This window comes from Drosophila ficusphila, unplaced genomic scaffold (genome assembly GCF_018152265.1).
Source record: "Drosophila ficusphila isolate 14025-0441.05 unplaced genomic scaffold, ASM1815226v1 contig_414, whole genome shotgun sequence".
Lineage (NCBI taxonomy): Eukaryota > Metazoa > Arthropoda > Insecta > Diptera > Drosophilidae > Drosophila > Drosophila ficusphila.
This window is the reverse complement of record NW_025064328.1, coordinates 16736778-16756011: the sequence shown is the minus strand read 5'-3', so window position 1 is coordinate 16756011 and position 19234 is coordinate 16736778. Positions and strand designations below refer to the sequence as shown.

At 47.9% G+C, this 19234-nt stretch overlaps 2 protein-coding genes across 2 annotated transcripts; one reads left to right on the top strand and one right to left on the bottom strand.

Annotated features, from left to right (window-relative positions):
• Positions 1 to 64: 64 nt before the first annotated feature.
• On the bottom strand, positions 65 to 2940 carry LOC108093730 (eukaryotic translation initiation factor 3 subunit B). The gene is made up of 4 exons (XM_017193985.2): positions 2738 to 2940; positions 2307 to 2622; positions 696 to 2248; positions 65 to 508 (listed from the first exon to the last, which is right to left on the bottom strand). Exons 1-4 carry the CDS (start codon positions 2850 to 2852, stop codon positions 420 to 422), a joined length of 2073 nt encoding a protein of 690 aa, XP_017049474.2. The 5' UTR covers positions 2853 to 2940; the 3' UTR covers positions 65 to 419.
• Positions 2941 to 3128: 188 nt separating this feature from the next.
• Positions 3129 to 18973, top strand: LOC108093727 (patronin). The gene is given in 24 exon segments (XM_017193950.2): positions 3129 to 3319; positions 3937 to 4164; positions 6820 to 7131; positions 7201 to 7289; positions 7349 to 7484; positions 7542 to 7792; positions 7852 to 7952; positions 8897 to 9049; positions 9879 to 9986; positions 10218 to 10448; positions 10711 to 10773; positions 10973 to 11255; positions 11350 to 11722; positions 11790 to 11891; positions 12146 to 12292; positions 12786 to 13514; positions 13516 to 14748; positions 14812 to 15010; positions 15242 to 15316; positions 15554 to 15625; positions 16143 to 16250; positions 17243 to 17317; positions 18322 to 18604; positions 18669 to 18973. Coding segments are annotated over 23 exon segments (5298 nt in total). The 5' UTR covers positions 3129 to 3319; positions 3937 to 4134; the 3' UTR covers positions 18814 to 18973.
• Positions 18974 to 19234: the final 261 nt, after the last annotated feature.

Here is a 19234-nt window from a genome sequence, read left to right as displayed (position 1 = left end):
CAACCTGTCTAGTGTTTCACCTATCGTTAATCGCCCTTTGAATAATAAAAACACACCCCAAACATATTTTGTTTTCGTCTTCTTTTTGCTGTTTACATACAAATACATCGCAAATCTACTTTTAGGCATACTGGTTGGAGGGGTGTGCTCAATAAAGGTAATTTAATTAGATAATATGTTCGCAAGTGCTGATTTTGTTGGAGTTTACTTTAGGGCTTATAATTCGTATGTTGTATGTATCGGCAAAGGTTCCGCTTAGAGTTGGTTGCAAGCAGAGGCGCGCTACTGGATTGGATAATATGTTGGGGCCCTGGCATCAACCAGGGCGTAGACGCGTCCCGGACACGAAGTGTGAGGCGACAGGATCGCTTCGGAGTAGGCAGGGAACGACAGCAGGTGATTGACGTCGAGGGGGTCGTCTACTCCAGCAGGGTGACTTCTTCCTTGACTAAAAATTCAACAATCTCTTCATCCACTTCATCAGTTTCCAAGTTGTCGGTGTCCACATCTGTTAAAAAGAAAAGGTTTAATTAGGAAAATAAATTGATAAGCATTGTTCTTTATCCTTGCTTACTGATAATGGGAGTACTTATATGTTTTAATTTGACATTAAAGCCATTGATACAACATTCTGTGTAAGCTCACACTTAAAAGCGTCTCCCAGTAAACAGTAAAAAGTTTCAGGTAATACTTACGTCCTCGTAGCATAATGCGACGACTCTTTTGATCCACCCACTCGGCGATGCGCTTGTTGCGGTACTCCATGAAGGTCTCGCGCAGCTGGGAGCGCTTCTCAAGCAGCTCCTTGGACGCACGGGTAAGGCGCAGGCGATCCTTCTGCTCGAAGGCAGCGTAGTACTTCTTCAGGTTCTTCTTGATCTCCTTCTGCTTCTCCTCGCTGAGCAGGGTTGGTGGGCGTGGGCGCCACAAGAACTGCACAAAGTTCTTGAGAATGGTACGCTTGATAATGCGGCCCTGGAACGTGTACATGTTGAAGCCAGTGTCCTCCTTCACCTTCCACGAGGAGACTCCAGTCACAACGTAGCGCCCAGTGGGGTCCCACTCGACCTCGGAGGCACGGAAGTGATCCGGCGACGCGGTGATGATGTAGTCATTGGTGGAGTCCACAAACTCAAAGGTGCCCATTATGAGGTTGGCCATCACGATGAACTGGCCACGGGGAGACCAGAACAGATGCGTGCAGGACTTCTTCTCCAGACGCTTCACCAAAGTGGGTTTCACGCCCTTGTTCACCTCGTAGAAGCTCACGTTAGAGGAGTTCTGCTCGCCGTGGATGATCGAGAACTTATTGCCGATGGGCTCCCAGGCGAACGCCAAAATTAGCTCGCGAATCTCCACGGAGTCCACGGGAATCTCCTTCTCGCGCATGTGAAAGATCTCGAAGTTGTAGAACATGCCCAGGAATTTGACGTCCAAATCCTTCTTGTCCTTCTTCAACTTGGAGTAGCGATCCACCTTGACACACAAGTAGTCGCCGGACTTCTGCCAGTGCAACTTGCAGTCGGCGACATGGAAAAGGTTCTTGTTGCGAATCTCCCGCTTCTTGGGGATCTCCATTAGCGTGACGCGGGCGGGTATCTGGTTCTGCTCCTCCACCCAGTAGGCGATCACATTGTCCGTGGGCGACCACGAGAAGCCTCGGATGCCTGGAATCTTGATCGACTTCAGGTCCAGCAGATAGAAAGATGGCGTCTCGTAGATGTGGATAGAGTTTTCCCCCATGCGGGCCACAAACTTGTCGTCGTGCGACCAACGGAACATGGACAGCACCGACATGCCATCGGCAACAAACGAACGTTTCTCGGCTCCGGTGCGGATGTCCCAGATGATGATCTTCTGGCCAGTGTTCGTTGGGCCGTAAGTCACGAGGTAATTCTCACATGGCGAAAATTCCACGAACTGGGTGCCTGGATGGGGGAACTTCTGGATCTTTTGGAAGCTGCTGCCACCCCAGATGGCCACGCCGGGCTTGTGGAAAGTGACCACATATGTTCCGAGAGGGGACCACTTGACAAAAGTGTCGGTGAAGCGTTCGCGGGTCTCCAGTTCAAAGGGTTCGGGCAGGACGTTCTGCCAGAAGCCCACCTGCACGCAGTTGGGAGCGGTCTCGGCAGCCACGCAGTACTGGTCATAAGTGTCCGGGTCATTAATAAAATTGTAAAGGTCGCTCTGCACCTTGAAAGTCTGCACAGTTGGTGGCTCCCACTTTTCCGGGATGTTCTCGTACCTAAGGATAGTAAATAATAATAAATGACTAGGATTTTGTGTCATAATTAAGGACTTACTTCTGGAAGTCGGTGAAGAGATTGACGGCAAAGGTGTGGTTCTTGTCCAGGCGATGGTTGTTTAGTTTTTTGACTGCCTCCTCCGCCTGACTGGCCTGCTTGTACTCCATGAAGGCGTAGCCCTTGGTCTTACCCTCCTCGTCGACGGGGTAGACAACATTGACGATGTCGCCGCAGTGCGAAAAGAGCTTGTTGATCACCGACTTGAGCTTCTCCAGACGCACTGGTTCCACCTTGGGTATGTTGTCCACTACCACCACGCTCTCGACGCCGTCCGCCTCCGAAGGGCGCTGGGCCAGCATGTCGCCGAGCAGATCTGTAAATGCATCGCGGATACAGGTTTAATTAAATATGTATGATTACTTTCGCACATCGCCGGATATTGAGGTTAGATTGCCGCGTGTGCTGCGCTGGCAGTCGCCGAGTTTCACCTTCATCGCTGATGTTGTCCACAAAATTGGGCGGATCGTCGAAGTTCGGCTCCTCGTTGTAGTCGCTGTCGTTCGCATCCGCACCGGAGTGCTCCTCGCTTTTCTTTTTGGCCATATTCAGCGAACTATTCGCAATTTTCCGTCATCAAACACACACGCAAAAAGTGAAAAAGGAAGAGCGAGATGCCGCATTTGCCAGTCACGACGAGACGAACACCTATGTGACTGCAGCCAACTTTGTTTCTTGATTGGTTGATGTATTAGCTAAATGTTGAGTTTTTCATTGTCCGAGATTACAACCAATGTTTACTAGGTGGAAGAATTCTGTTTTAAGGGAAGATTTAGGTTCACTTTATTTAAAGATTCTGGGGAAAACTACAGTTGGTCGACATCACTCCGCCATCTGGCAACACTGAAAATTTGTAAGATTTTAGAGCAGATCGGTGTCCGTGATTTCCCCAATTTAAGGCCAATTTGTAGTATTAAAGCTGTTGGAAAATGCAGCGGGGACGGGCGCGAGCCGTGTGAAATGCATGCGAAATTCGTCGTTGCGACAAATCAGTGCGAAAATCCATCTCAAATGTGCGTAGGCCCCAACACACACACCCGCGCGCACACACATACACAGCTTTTTCGGTCACCACTCATTCGCCGTGAGAGCGAAGAGCATAACACTAACAGTGTCGCGCAGCAGCATTGGTCGCGTAGCGGGAGCGAAAGAGAAGCAAACAGCGGGCGGCGGACAACAACAGTGCGAGGCGAAGGAAAATGTTTTCATTTACTCAAGTCGGCGGCGCTTCCCCAAAGAAAATCGCCAACTTGCTGTTTGAATAAAAGCAAGAAAAACATTAATTATGCTATGGATGGGCGGTTGGTGGGGTTTACGAGGTGATAAGTGCGTAGGTGCGTCGGGGAGGCGATTAAATCGCAACAGCTGATGCAGCAGCATCTCGAGAAAAGCGAACAGACAACTGTAAAGTGTTCTCTGTTATTGTCGCACTGCAGCCCCACCCCCCGCCCACCGCCCTCTGTGAATGATTCACATTTTCTTTCGGCCAGCCTGCTTTCCCCTCCCTCGCTTCGCGACCCCCCGAAAAAATTGCTGCCAATGCGTGTGCGCAATTAGTTGTTCTGTTTTCGATTTCCAAGTTGTTTGCCAAAGTGCCAATCGTGTTTTTTTTCCCTCTGTGTTCATTCAGGCTCCAAGTGAAAATCCCCTAAGCTGAGGAAAACTGCACAAGCACACACACACGCACTCGGTAGAGACACACGTTAAAAGGAAAAGCGGTGTGTTGTGGCAAACAGCAAACAAAGAGTGCGAAAAGTGCAAAAAGTGCGGAAAGTGAAGTGGCGGGCGTCGGAGGGCCGGAGAGTCCGTCGCAGGAAAATCCGTCAGCATGGATGTCGAAACACAGGAAATACGACAGGTAAGATGACTCGAGAAGCCAAGTCCAAATGTTGCTCACAGAATAGGCTCATACCCGAGTTAAAAGCACTCATTAACATTCCAACAGAGGCGAAGCGGGCTAACACCTACTCTCTTGGCCAAAATGGTGCGCTGAGGTAATGCCGCTCGACAACTTAACGCTTAGTATGCGACCGACACCTACTTACCATTCGACTGGTTTCGATGGCCAATGCAAACAACTATATCCAACCGGTAGTTTGTGTGTGGGGTGTGTGCTGCTCGGAAAATAATACTCTGAAACTTCCATTCATAAAACTGCAGTGCGAGAAACAAAGCCGGAAAATGAGCTCTGCGCCCCTTCGATTAGGCATTTGTTATCGTTTTCCTCGCTTTGAAAATAGCTGCTCTTGCATGACCTAATCGCTAAATATGAAAAAATAACAGAAAAAACGGCTTACGCATGCGAAAGTCAGGCGAAAAGGGAGGAGCGCTAACACTCTGCTCCGCGGTTTGGAGTCTTGCGTGTACAGCGACTTTTCCTCTAGACAACTCCCTAGAAAGTTAAGTCCAATGTGTGTGCCAGAGTCGTTCTATGACAGCAAAAACAAACTGCTACAGACAATAACTCAAAGCTAAACCCATTCAAACATCCAAGTTGCTTACTGCTGACTGCCGACTGCTGACTCAAGCGGTACGCTCTCTTCTCTCGGCCGCTTTCCTTCGTCGGCACTCTCTGTTATATTTAGCTATCGTTGTCCCTTCTCTGGAATGCCAAAAACAAACTACAGTCGGCTAGATAATGAAATCATAAAGCCGCGCCAATTTCAATTTGTGACATTTGAAAACCACCAGCAACTGAAATTTTATTACAAACATGTGCAGGCGATGTGTGTGCACAAAGCAAAAAGAGTTATTAGTTCGATAAGATCATCTGAAATCATAAGTTAAATAGTATTACTTTATCCATTACCCTCCCATTTCATATACTTTAGAACATAATTGAATAGATTTTACTAATTAATCTTTAGTTAATTCTTTGAATTAGGTCAGTTTTTTTTACTCTGCATATGTTTGCTGGATTAAAAATATATTCCATCCATCCATCCATCCATCCGTCGTTCTTTCATTCATTGTGGGCGTCTCAGCTAGCGCTCATTTATTGTTTTTCTTCGAATTGTTTACACGGTCTTTTGAAATTTGAGTTTCAGACATTTTCCCCGCCATTCGATGCAAAGTGCAGCCAGAGTTTTTCCGTTTCGCTGGCCATTCAAATTATGTTGCGGACAGTTTCTTGCTTTTGGTGAAAAGCGCTTGGCTGGGCAAACAGGTTTTCCCTCCACCTGTTGACCAATTCGCATAGTTGGTCGGTCTACGACCTACGCCAATATTGTTTCCCCTGAAATGCAGTTTTCCTCTCCTCCTCCACCTGCCCGAATTATTTCTGGCATTTTGTAATAAGCTTTTAATCCAAACAACGCCCGAGATCGTCCATTTGTCGACCTGCTGCGCGATATACAAAAGAATTGAACTACTTCGATTGGGTTCTCTGACACAGTTATTGATGACTTCATGCAACGATTTTTGAAAGAAACCCGTTTGAGATTTATGGAATGAAAGCAAATAATAAAGACAGCACAGAAGTCTTGCAGCAAATACGGCAAGCATGCCGAAAGCAAAAAAGAATTAATGGGTTTTTCATGTTGCTCGAACTTCAGCTCCACTCTCTCAGTTTTCTACCTTATCTTTACCAAAAATAATCCTCAACTGTTGACCGGCGTCGGCTGTTTTATGTTTACTTTCAGGGTTTTTATTAAAAGAGGGTTCTAAGATAGCAAATAGAGTTGTTCTTATCAAAAAATCAGAGTTATGTATATCTATTTACACGTTTCTTATCAGACTCGAATACATGTCTTAGTAGTCTCCACGATGGGATACCAAGACTTAAAACATATTTCATATTGGATTTGTCCGATCAACCCAATTTCCGCGTCTGAACAGCGACAGTTTCCCTCTTGAGAATTCATTTTGATTGCTTTTCCCCCCAGTTTCAATTAGACCAAGAAGAGGCCATTCGGAATAGAGCAGAATTGTGATTATGAGTGCAACAAGAAATGGGTTGGCTGGCGAAACATGGAGGCACTCGAGATGATTCTAAAAACGGAGCAGGAAAAAAGCGACTGCCCCGCGAGCGGAGTCTTTCATGCTGAGTGACCATCGTCCATCCAAGCAGCAACCCCTTCACTTCCCAGCCGCTCCCTTTGTTGGCCCAAAAACCAAATCGGTTTGGGGAGAGCACAATGGAAGGCGGCTGGTGGCTGGTGGCTGGCGGCGCACGCCAAGCCAAACACGAGCGAGTTTATCGAACTCATATTGAAGATTGTACGCATGGCTTCACTCGCGCACAGCTACAAATACAAGTACTAGCAGATGCAGCAACAGGCCGGGGTACAGATACAAAAGCACTTAAGACTGCGCTAGTTAATTGCCACGAAAGAGCCCGTCATTTAATCCGCAGAAATCGCAGTTATAGAGCGTTGATTACGCAGGCTCAACTTGGCCTTGGGATTGAAATGGGTCCGGGCAGTGGGTGCCACCTGCTGTACAGAATGTTCTCACATTATCGCAATCCCTTCTGATGCCAACTCGTTTCTTTTTTCCCACTGATCCATTGCAGGCTCGTCAACGTGCTTCCGTCAAGTGGCTGCTCTCGAAGGCCTTCAACAATCGCGTGCCGGACAACCTGAAGGAGCCCTTCTACCGCGACCATGAGAACCAGGAGCGCCTCAAGCCGCAGATCATCGTGGAGCTCGGCAACGCCACGCTCTACTGCCAGACGCTGGCCAATCTGTACTCAGATCCCAACTACCAAAGCATGAACCACTGGTCAATAATACAGACGCTAGCGCGCAAGGGAGTTCCCGTGGCCGAATCCTCGGACATGCCCATTACCGAAACGGTATTAATTCAAACGAACCCGCTGCGAATTGTGAGTAGATCTAGATTTCGATCTTTATGGCTCTCCCTAATTCACTTGGTTTGGTTTTACCGCTTTCAGAACGCCCACATGTCTGTGATAGAATCGCTGATGGTTTTGTATGCGAAGGAAATATCATCGGGTGACCGCATCATGGCGGCCATTCGAAGGTGAGATTATTGATTCACATTAATAAACGTATGGTAATGATGGCTTTTCCTCTGCACAGAATATCTGGCAACAACTACCAGGCGCCTCCTGGCCAGTCCTACGAGCAAGCTCTGCTGGGCTGGATTTCACATGCTTGCGCCGCTCTTAAAAAGCGCATTATCAAGGAGGTGGACGCAGGCCTGCCCGATGATAATGTGAGTTTCTGCCTCCTAATTACCGTTCCCCCTAACTTACATATTTATTAACCACAGGGCTCTCGTCTGCAGACGCCGGACATACCACCCGTCAGGGACTTCCAGGATCTGTGCGATGGCATATGCTTGGCGCTGCTCATCTCGTACTATTGCCCCAAGGTGGTGCCGTGGACGAGTGTGCGGATCAACTATCTGCCCGCCGTCGAGGACTCGATTCACAACATCCTGCTGGTGTGCAACTTCTCCCAGAAGCATCTGCCATACAGCGTGTTTCACATGACTCCCGAGGATGTGACCTACATGCGCGGGTAGCTACCGAGTTGTTTCTATCCAAAGGTTTGCTGGATTCAATTTCGTTTTGTTTTAGATCCATGAAACTGAATCTGGTGGTTTTGCTCACGGATCTGTTCAATCTGTTCGAGATTCACCCGGCGAAGTGTGTCTGCTACCCCGGCATGGATGGTCAGGGTAAGTGGAGCACTTCTTTACTGAGTATCCATTCCCAAAACGCTGCACCGCATCGCATCTATCCCCCAACCCCCTGATCTCAACCCCCCAAAACGATTGGCCTGCCTGTGTTTGAATATCAGTCCGGGGCATGCATTGTTGTCCAAGTGTATCAGCAGTATCCTTGTTTGCATTTCGTTTTGTCTTCGTTTCTCCTATGATTTGCTTTAGTTCTTACTCTTGGTTTTTCAAAGAATTGGTCATCCGAAGAGAGAAATGAGTCAGCGTACTTGTAAATGTATAAATGCCTTTTAAGAATTCCATTCAGCTGGAATTGTGAGTGACTCAATTTGTAGCAAATTCAACAGAAGGTAAAAGCATCCACCAATTAGTCACAGAGAACTAAGTACTTAGGAATTTAGAGCGCTTCACAGCTCGTAGATTGCGCTGATAATGCCGCAAATAAGTCTCAGTTTAAGATCAACCGCAAAGCACCTCTTAGGTAAAGATCTGTCAGAGAAACCACAGAAATCTAGCAAAATCTTATTTATGTTTGTGTATATAGTTCCTGCGGTTAATTTTCGTTTGTAAGCCAACCAACCACCGAGTCCACCAAGAAATTGACATGGAATCATATGTAATTTTCATCATCTTAGCATTCACCTGATCCCACGAAAAGTAGTGAAATCTCCACACTTAAAATCCAACCCAAATCGAATAAATCAATTCTGTACTTGATTCTCTTTCTTTGTTTATGTGCAAAACGCTTCCTCTTGCCACTCGTAACCGCAAACAATCCACCAATAATTTGGGTCCTAACCACACACACACACACACACACACACCCACCAAACATATCTTCACACTTACCAAATAAAAAAAAAAAAACACACTCAACGTACAACGTGCCATGTACTTCTCGATTGATCCGCTCTTCAATCCCGACTCGATTCGACGATATCCAGATGTCATCGCCCGGCGAACTTTGGGCGCCAATGAGCACGGAATCTGCCATCGACGAGGCCTCACTGTACAGCCCGTCACCCCCATTCCCGATCTGCGCAGCGATCTCGACCAGCCGCCCGTTGGCTCGCCCCAGAATCGGCCGCCGTTCCAAGGTTTACTTCAATTTTCTATCCGAGCATTTTCTGTGTACCCCCGATTTCCCGAATCTCGATTTATCCTCCTTCGTTTGTTCATGAATGTGTTTTCCATTTCCATTTGTTTGATGTTTCTTTGCTTGTTCTGCTCACATTTAGTTTGTTTGATTGTTTGTTCGTTCGTTCGTTTGCTTCATTGATTGTTTCTTGGTGCCTAGCCAAAGGAATCGATTGATAACTACATGATATGCAGCTGTATGATAATTACCATTTTAATATAGCATAAGTAATGTCTCACACGATGCACAGAAACCGATGCTTTGTTATGTCTGTAATAAGTGCACCTCACATCTGACCAATCAGTAGAAATCGTTGTATCTAGAGACTGCATTTTGTCATTTTAACTCTCTAAGCACCATGACCGAAGCGACTTGACCTATTTAACAGAGAAATCGGGTAACGAAATCATAGGTGAACATCCAGATCGGAATCACAAGTGTTTGTTAGTAACGATTATTAATCACAGAAATTTGGGTGGTTTGTGGGAATTTCATCTTGATAAAAGTGAAAGCATTATGCGTGAGTCACATGATAGACAGACTTCCCCTGGGGATAATTACAGAGTTCACGGGGCACTTCTCAGCTTACTTGGCACCCATCCACGGACTGCGATTCACCTTGTTTCTGCTTTCGAACTGTGTTGTTTGCTTTTGCCCGCTTCCGATGCAACGAGTCAATGAATAACCAACTGAAATATTCAAGTTCATTTACCTCGCAAGCTGAACAAATTGATTTTACTCATTTACGTTTTCTTTTTTCTGTGTTTTTTGAATTTTCATTTATTTAGTTCCGCACTCGAATTCATTTGGCGGCGGCTTAAATCGCAGATCATCCCCGCCCAACGAATACCAGACGGTTCAGTCAAATAATTTTGACGGCGGCAATCATGCCGAAGGTAATTTTATTTTTCAATTATTTTATTTAACTAATTATACGTTGTTACCTGTTTACTTGTGTTTATTTTGAGTACGTTTCGATTTGCTTTCGACTTGCACACGGACACAAAAACTCCAAACTTTTATTGGTTTTTATTAAATTTACATTTTGAATATTTTCTTTTCGCCACCCACCGACCCACACACGCTTAACCACCAACCATCGCAACCGCCACCCCGCCGATCCGCAGCCTTCGTGGTGCACAAGTCGCGTGGCATCACCACACTCGCCTCCATGCACTCGCAGCAGCAGCAGCAGCTCCACCAGCAACAGCAGCAGCAGCAGCAGCAATACCACCAGCAGGCACACCAGCAACACCCATCCCAGTCGCAGCTCCAGCTCCAGCAGGAGCCCTTGGTTCCGGCCCGCTTGCGCCAGGCCAAAGAAAAGACCAATGTCGAGTCGAAGGCGGACGAGAGAGGTTTGCCCAGCTTGCTAGCAGTTCATTTCTTATTTCCTAGTCGACTTGTATGTGGCGGCCAAACGTGTTATTAACCCTGTCGTGTGGGAACTCGTTAATTGCCCGAACACAGATCCCCACTTGATTTCGAATTTGAAATGATTTTCGTTTGTGCTACATACAAGTCCGTACTTTAGTTTTGTTTATTATTTATTTAATTCGTTTCGTTCATCTTCTTTTTCGTTGACTTCTTTTCTGTTTGCTCTCGAATCGAAACGAACAGGCGATTTTGTCGCTGCGGGTCGACCAAGTAACTGGGAACAGAGCCGTCGGCCAAGCTTTGCAGGTATGAGCCAAATCAGCCACTGTTGAACCAGAATCGTTGTAGCCAACGTAGTTTTCCATTTGTGCGTTGAGTTGAATGCAATTTTGTTTATGTTATGGCTATTTAGCTTTGTTACATATCCTACAAACGTTTCCCGAACCAATTGGTGTTGTTAGGTTTCCCAAAGATTCCATTTAATGTCGCTGTTGTGCAATTTCAGGACGCCGTTCGCGCAGGAATTCCTCCAGCGAGGACTCCCAGCTGACCATCGAGAACTTCGGCGGTTCCCAGGATCAGCTGAACACTCTGGGCAGGTACGAACGCGACAGGGAGCGCAAGTTGTCCAACACCAGCGTGACTGGATTTCCTATTGAACCCGCCGTGGCCGTTCGCTCTTCGATCGCCGATGCGCGGGGCACCTTGCAGCTGGGCTACGACACGGATTCGGGCTCTGAGAAGCAGGATCGCGAAACGGAAAAGTATTCGATGCGCCGGCAAGTCAGGTCAGTCATTAAATTGAGCAGGGTTCAACCATAACTTGGCTTAAACTATATATAACACGGTTCATAAAATACTTCCTTTGGTTTTAATCCACAGTGTCGACAATGTGCCCACGGTTTCGTCGCACAATCTTTCGAATGCGGGCAGCCCGTTGCCGATGGCGCGGCACAAGCAACATTCCAGCGACAAAGACTACAGCAGCAACAGCGGCATGGCGCCGGATGCGTACAACGACACGCGTTCCACCAGCGGCTACGATCCGGAGAGCACGCCGGTGCGCAAATCCTCAACGAGCAGTATGCCGGCGAGTCCGGCTGCCTGGCAGCTGGACGTCGGAGACGACGACATGCGATCGCTGGAGAACGCCAGCAAGCTGTCCACCATCCGGATGAAGCTGGAGGAGAAGCGGCGACGCATCGAGCAGGACAAGCGCAAGATCGAGATGGCGTTGCTGCGGCATCAGGAGAAGGTAGGCGTTGGCTTTTTAGTTTTGGGCCTGATAGCTCATCTCGAAGCTGTTCTCGTTCTGCTTCCAGGAGGATTTGGAGTCGTGTCCGGACGTGATGAAGTGGGAGACCATGAGCAACGAATCAAAGCGCACGCCCGACATGGACCCCGTTGACTTGGACAAATACCAGGTGCGTTTGCGTAGTTTCTAGCCACCTTCTATGTTTTCCCGTCTAACCGATAACCATCCTCCGCCGAGTGCCAAAGAATTTATGTCTAACGCCTGTGTCTCTCTTTTACCCCCATTTTGTGTTTGTGCCTGCTTCAACATTCACACATACTCACACGCAACAACTACACAACACAAAACACGCCCATTAACCCAACCAAAATGTCCACCGAACAACTAACCGACCACCCAATCGCCTGGACGTGGATCGAGCAGCAAAGCATCGCCATCATGAACATGAACCTGCAGGATATCCAGCAGGATATCCACCGCCTGGCCACCCAGCAGAGCCAAATGCAGGCGCAGCACCTGCAGGCCCAGCAGCTGATGCAGGCTCAGCAGATAGCCAACATGCTGAACCAGGTAACCATCCGACACCGCATCCCCCGACCAACTGCCTCGAACTCATTGCAGCAGCCGCGCAAATTAACGCAGGATATGGAACGCTTATTGTTTTGTTTTGTCCTTCGGTTGGCGCTTTAAGTACTGATTAGTGATGGCTGCTTAATCTGCTTCTAATTTTGATTGGCGATTATGCCTCATTACTGATAAATGATTTACACTTAATCTGCCTAGCTTTTGATAGGAGAATGTGGTACTTAGTTAAAATTAAATTACTATTCGGTTCACTCCCTCGAAATACAGTGTTCACATTTCAGATACTTGAAAAATGTAGCCCAACCACTACTGAGTTTAAGTTTTGTATTACTGATTGCCACCTAGGGAACTCCAAAAATCGAATGCCCGTTTGTCAACTAACAAATTGTTCTCTGATCTCGTTTACCCTGCCACACGCAACACTCGAAACTGCAACCGCCACCCGCCCACCTGCAATCCGCACTAACCGCATCCCCAGCAGCAGACCTACGGGTCGCAGCAGCACCTGGCCGACCACCACTACCAGCAGCCGAGACCCATGCAGCAAAGCTTTGGCTCATCGCCGCATCTTCCGCAGGCCTACAACGCCCCCGTCAGCGCCTACAGCTCCCGTCCGCCCAGCCGCGATCCCTACCAGCAGCAGCAGCAGCAGCTCCAGCACCAGCAGCCGATGGCCATGCCCCAGCCGATGCAGTACGTCAACGAGCACGGCCAGTACATGTCGCCGCCGCAGCCCGCCCACTACATGCAGCAGCAACCGCAGCAGCAGCAGCAGCAGCCGCAGAGCATCTACAGCGACAACGGGGCGGCGTACAACCACAGCAACCACTCGCCGTACGGCGGAGCTCCGCCGCCTCAGTACCGCAGCAGCGTGGTGTACGACGACTACGGGCAGCCCACCAACCACTTCTACCTGCACGAGTCGTCGCCCCAGCCGCAGGTGCATCCGCATCCGCAGCGCCGGACCTGGGCGCACTCCGCAGCAGCGGCCGCCTTCGAGCAGCAGCAGCAGATCCAGCAGCCGCTGGTGGACGTGAACGCCTGGCAGACGCAGCAGCACCAGAAGCAGAAGCAGCCCTGGATGAACCGGCCGCCCTCGAGTGTGGGAGCCCCCAGTCCCGGCAGCTTTGTGCTGCACCAGAACGGCGGAGGTGGCGGCAGCGGCGGCGGCGGCGAGCTCCAGCACCTGTTCCAGGTGCAGGCCTCCCCCTCAGCACGCGCAGCGCCAAGGAGGCGGATCCAACGGGGTGCAGCGCCAGCAATCGTTGACCAATCTGCGCGACAATCGCTCTCCCAAGGCGCCGCAAACCATGGGCATGCCGATGGGGATGCCGATGCAGCACGAGGACATGATGGCGCCGCAGAGCATTTGCTTCATCGGCGACGAGGAGGATGTGGATGAGCTGGAGCGCAACATCATCGAGTCCATGCAGTCGACGCGGATCTCCGACTTTGTGCACCAGCAGCAGCAGCAACACCAACAGCAACTGCAGCAGCAGCAGCGGTTGCAGGGGCACAGCGGCCGGGGCAGCAGCTCGGAGGACTACGATAGCGGGGAGATGATCTCCAACAAGCTGAACATCACCAGCGGCAACCTCACCTACCGCATACCCTCGCCCTCCCGTCCCTCCATCCAGGCCAACAGCTTCCAGGATCCGCGAGCCATGGCAGCGGCATCCGGCGGCGAGGACCAGCCGCCCGAGAAGGGCTTCTACATCTCCTTCGACGACGAGCAGCCCAAGCGACCCAAGCCGCCGCTGCGGGCCAAGCGATCGCCCAAGAAGGAGGCTCCTCCGGGCAGCAGGGACAGCGTCGACAACATGGCGACGCTTAAACGTGAATCGCTAAGTCAGCTGCACAACAACAATAACATAGGGTTCGGCGGAGAGGAGGACAACAGCAAGCCGGTGACCAGGCACAGCATACACGGGCTGAACAACTCCAACAGTGTCAAATCCCCCGGGAATGCCACGTACAACAAGTACACCGACGAGCCTCCCATCCAACTGCGGCAACTGGCCGTTTCGGGAGCAGTGTCACCGACTGGTCACGAACGCCGCCACTTGGAGGATGTGACCAACCAGTCGCCGCAGCAGCTGCAGCAGCCGATGTCGCCTACCCGGCTCCAGCAGAGCAGCAACAACGCGGAGGCGGCCAAGAACAAGGCGCTGGTCATTGGTGCAGACTCGACCAACTTGGATCAGGAGTCTGTGGACGAGATGGAGCGGCGCAAGGAGAAGATCATGCTGCTGTCCCTGCAACGCCGCCAGCAGCAGGAGGAGGCCAAGGCCCGCAAGGAAATCGAGTCTTCCCAGAAGCGGGAGAAGGAGCGCGAGAAGGAGGAGGAGCGTTCTCGCAAGAAGGAGGAGCAGATGGCGCGGAGAGCGGCCATCTTGGAGCAGCACAGACTCAAGAAAGCCATCGAAGAGGCCGAGCGAGAGGTGGGTTTCCACTTAAATTACCCACAGTGACTTATTCTCATATTATTATATCATGTATTATAGGGTAAAACCCTGGATCGGCCCGATCTGCATGTGAAACTGCAGCCCCATTCATCCACCTCGACGACTCCGCGACTGAGGCAGCAGCGCAACACGCGTCCCAGGCCGAAGACGATCCACGTGGACGATGCCAGCGTGGACATCAGCGAGGCTTCGAGCATCTCTAGTCGGGGCAAGAAAGGCTCAAGCTCGAATCTAACCGGTGAGCAGTGGACCGGGGTTAAACAGCCGAACATGCAACTCGGAATAATTGATTCAAAGTTCAAAGTTCATGGTTCTTTCGGCATGCCGAAATCGTTTCAGAAACTGCGCTTTCGTTGTTTTTTAATTTGATTCACGTGCCTTACCCACATTGATTTATTGATTTTGTTTATCCCCCTACCCACTGCTAATTTGTTGACTTTTTGTTTCGTTTTGAATTTGAACTGAACAGGCTACGGTCAACTAAGCTCAAATTCAATGAAAAGAGATTACTACAGGGGCTCGCAAGACTCCCTCACTGTAAAAGGTAATTTATGTTTTTGTTATTTTAACCCCTTTGCATTGTCCTATATTTCATCCTTTTAGTTTTACCTAAGCTAAGCATGTTTAGTTGTACGTTAATTTGATTTATTTTACGGTAGATGGGACTTATAGTCTAACAATTTTAATTGCACTTTATTGTAGCTCTAAGTTTTCCTTAAAATAACTTTGGAATCTGGACAACCTATTTGATAAGCTTTAACCACTAATCTCGTTCAAACAGAGTCACCCGATGATTATCCCAGTACAAGTTCAACTCCGATTGGACGACGGGGATCGTACAAAACTTCCAGAGGTTGGTGATGGATAACTCGCCCACTTAGTTCTCGATTTTGATTTCCCTTGGTTTTATTTTCACAAAATTCGCATTCGAACACGCTAAAAACGAAAGTTAACGCTCGACCGCTTCCACTTTTTATGGTTTTTGTGTTAAACTAACAAGATTTTAATTTCGGCCCAACCACTAATTTATGGCTAATAGCTAACTGCATAGAACCTCAACTAATCCAAAGCACTGCCAAAAGGAATGCACCAGAGCTCAAAAAAGTGAACCTGAGAGGTGGTTGAGGATTTCTTATACACATTTTTTTTTGTAATTTTATTATCTGGTTTTTGGGGCTGTTGTTACATTGACGATGATTTTTGGTTTTGGGGGACCCGGGCGATAAGTTTGATTTACGACTTTTGTACCTCATTTTGTGCCACCCATTCATTTGTGTTAACGATTGCGAATGCATATGAATCAAGTGTTCCACCTGTATACTGATGCACTCGGCTCGCGTCTTTCGTGACCTGACTTGACCTGATTTCAGAGCCAGCCGGCGTAGAAAGGGGCCGCACTCTGTCGCGTATCTCCGTCGCAAAGGGCAGCACGCTTAATTTCCGGGGCCGAAAGTCCAATTCGCTAATGAATCTGTGCGGTAAGAAGCGTTCCACGGCGGCAAAAAGCAAGCTGCCTGCCTGTTACCACCTTTCTTTGTTACCTACCCATACTCTACTCTCTATCCAACTAAGTATTTATCTGTCTGCTACTTTCTGTTGATTTCTAGTGGTCTCCTTTTCGGTTTAACTTGTAATTGTACTTTGGTTCTGGTATCTTTGGTGGTGATAAGTAATTTACGTACCTTTCCTTTACGTACTCTTGTCTTTTTGTTTTTATGTACATATTTGAATATCTTATACTTTGCTGTTTTGCGATTTTAGTTTGTAACCTTTCACTGCGATGATTCGGCTTTCCAAGCTCCTAACGATGACGCGGTGGTGGTGGTGTTGGTCTGGTCCCTTCTCAAGCTTTCTTGTGTTCGTCAGCTGATTTGCGGGGACTGGGATTGGTCTCCTCGGCTTTAAATCCGCAACTGGTTCCGGCACACTTTCAATCCAATCATTCGATCGAGTTTGCTCAATCCACTTGTGAGATATTCGGGATGATACACTAGCACAATCACACTCACTCAAACATCTGCACCGCAAACACTAATCAGTACATTTGTTCGATTTTAGTCCAGATCATGATCAACTAGCTATTAAGAGATCTACGAAATTGCTTAACTAAATTTTGTGCACACATTCTCTTCTTTTATTTCTCTTTCTTTCAACTCAATCCTGTCTAAAAACGATTCTTGAAATTAACCAACCAAACCAAAAAAAAAAATACAATCGAATATTAACCGAAAAAAAAACAAACGAACTCATCGCTCGCCATCCATCCTCGTGACTGGTGACTAACACAACTGCATCGTAACGCATCCATCGACTGGTTCCACCTGCATGGACTTGGGTGATCCCGTTGTTCCGGTCGGATCCGATCCGATCTGACCTGATCTGATCTGATTTGTCTTGTTAACGCATGTGACCGCCCGCTGAATGCCTCGACTGACACGGATTCCACCCTGATCTCTTGCTTGCCGGTTAGACACAGATTCGGGACTGGGACGCGCCACTCCGCCGAGGCGTGCTCCGTCGCCTGGAATGGGAATGGGCGCTTCAGGTAGGCATTTGCCATCTCCCTCCGGACCGGGCTCTTTGCCGCCAGGTTTGATATCGAAACGTCGCGGATTTGATGATGGATCCAGCGATTTCTCATTAACTCCGAATTTGAACATGGAATATTCGGGTTTGTATCTCTCTTTCTCTCTCGTCTTCAAAAAAAAAAAAAAACCAACAAACAAAAACCAAACCATACATGCCATATCAAATACTTCAAAATCGACCCTCAGTTATATATTCACCTTCCACCAATCCATACTCCATTGGTCATCCACCTGCATCTGTACTACTTAAGTTGGAACGCCTCATTATGATTTGAAAGTTTTCATTCTGATTTTGTTCTGTTCGTTCATTCATTACGAATTGGCATCTTTTGTGCAGACTGCATACTATATTATTTATTCGACATACATATGAGTTCTACATAGATAAACAAGTTCTAGAGGGCTGCGACAGTCTGTAGAATCCGATTCTTCGTTCTTCCACTTGTTACGTTCCCTAGCGTCGTCAAATCCACGACTTTCGATGGTCAAATGAAACCCCAAAATGTGTTCTAGTGATTTAAAAACACCACAAGAGCTTTCTAATCCCAATTAACCAACCGCATCAATTTGAGAAACAAACGCCAAATTGCAAGCACTAGTTAAGTTTTTATTTGTTTTTTAAATGTTTTGCTTATGAACTAAAAACTAAGTAATGCGTACAAGGAAGTTAAGCCAGGCTGAATTAAAATTTCACATTACAATTACAAATTATTATTTTCAGGAACTTTAAAAATATTAACTTGTATATTTTTACTTTTTGTTCCCAAGTATTTAATCAGTGAATCCCGTAGATTCACCCATAGTTAAGCATTTAATAGTGCACGTAGCCTGCATATTGATAAAAATAATAGCAGAGTTTGTGATCTAGAAGCTTGCCATTGCCACCAGAATGTAGAAAATATCCACAAAATCCCAAACATCCCTTCCGCGTTTGCTAACTCTAACCGACTTGCGTTCACAGGTCCCAAACTCTATAAACAACCAGCGGCCAAATCGAATCGTGGGATCATCCTGAACGCCGTCGAGTACTGTGTTTTCCCCGGCGTTGTCAACCGCGAGGCCAAACAGAAAGTACTGGAGAAGATCGCGCGATCAGAGGCGAAGCACTTCCTGGTACTCTTCCGCGATGCGGGCTGCCAGTTCCGCGCCCTCTACAGCTACCAGCCCGAAACGGACCAGGTGACCAAGCTGTACGGCACAGGGCCTAGTCAAGTCGACGAAGTCATGTTCGACAAGTTCTTCAAGTGAGCGGCTAATGGACACTTCCTCCTCTGATCTAGTTAACTAAATTCCGTTCAATCCTTGCAGATACAACTCAGGAGGCAAGTGCTTCTCGCAAGTGCACACAAAACATCTGACGGTGACCATTGACGCCTTCACAATACACAACTCATTGTGGCAGGGCAAACGCGTGCAGTTGCCAAGCAAAAAGGACATGGCGCTCGTAATCTAAGCGGCAGTCAGGGTATTTCGAAAGGCATCGAAAGGATGCGAGGAGTAGAAGGCAGCAGTGGAGCAGTTGGGCCAACGGGCGCTTGGCGCGGTTCTGGTCGAAACAACACTATTCTACACGTTTGCGCATTAAGACATCTATGGAAACATAACAAAACATATACCGAACGTTTTTCTGTAGGTCGCGGGGTTTTGGTGTTCATCGGGGCATATACGGCTAATTACTATTTGCACATGTTTGAAGAACAAGAAATCGGAATTTACGAAAAATATTGTAGTGATTAATACAATGCGATTGAATATTTATTTTGAATATAAATGCATATATCCAGCCTAAGAATTTATTGTTCACGCAAGCCTGAAACAGTAGGAGAACCATCTAAATGTAAACGAAAAACAGATAACAAATAGAAACAAAACCA

What these genes read in the sequence shown, in the direction of transcription:
- LOC108093730 (XM_017193985.2), bottom strand. Translation starts at nt 2,852, where the DNA reads ATGGCCAAAAAGAAAAGCGAGGAGCACTCCGGTGCGGATGCGAACGAC. An exon ending in GGACAACATCAGCGATGAAG is followed by an intron (nt 2,623 to 2,737) that starts GTGAAACTCGGC and finishes ATGCATTTACAG; the next exon opens with ATCTGCTCGGCGACATGCTG. An exon ending in TCGCATTATGCTACGAGGAC is followed by an intron (nt 509 to 695) that starts GTAAGTATTACC and finishes TCTTTTTAACAG; the next exon opens with ATGTGGACACCGACAACTTG.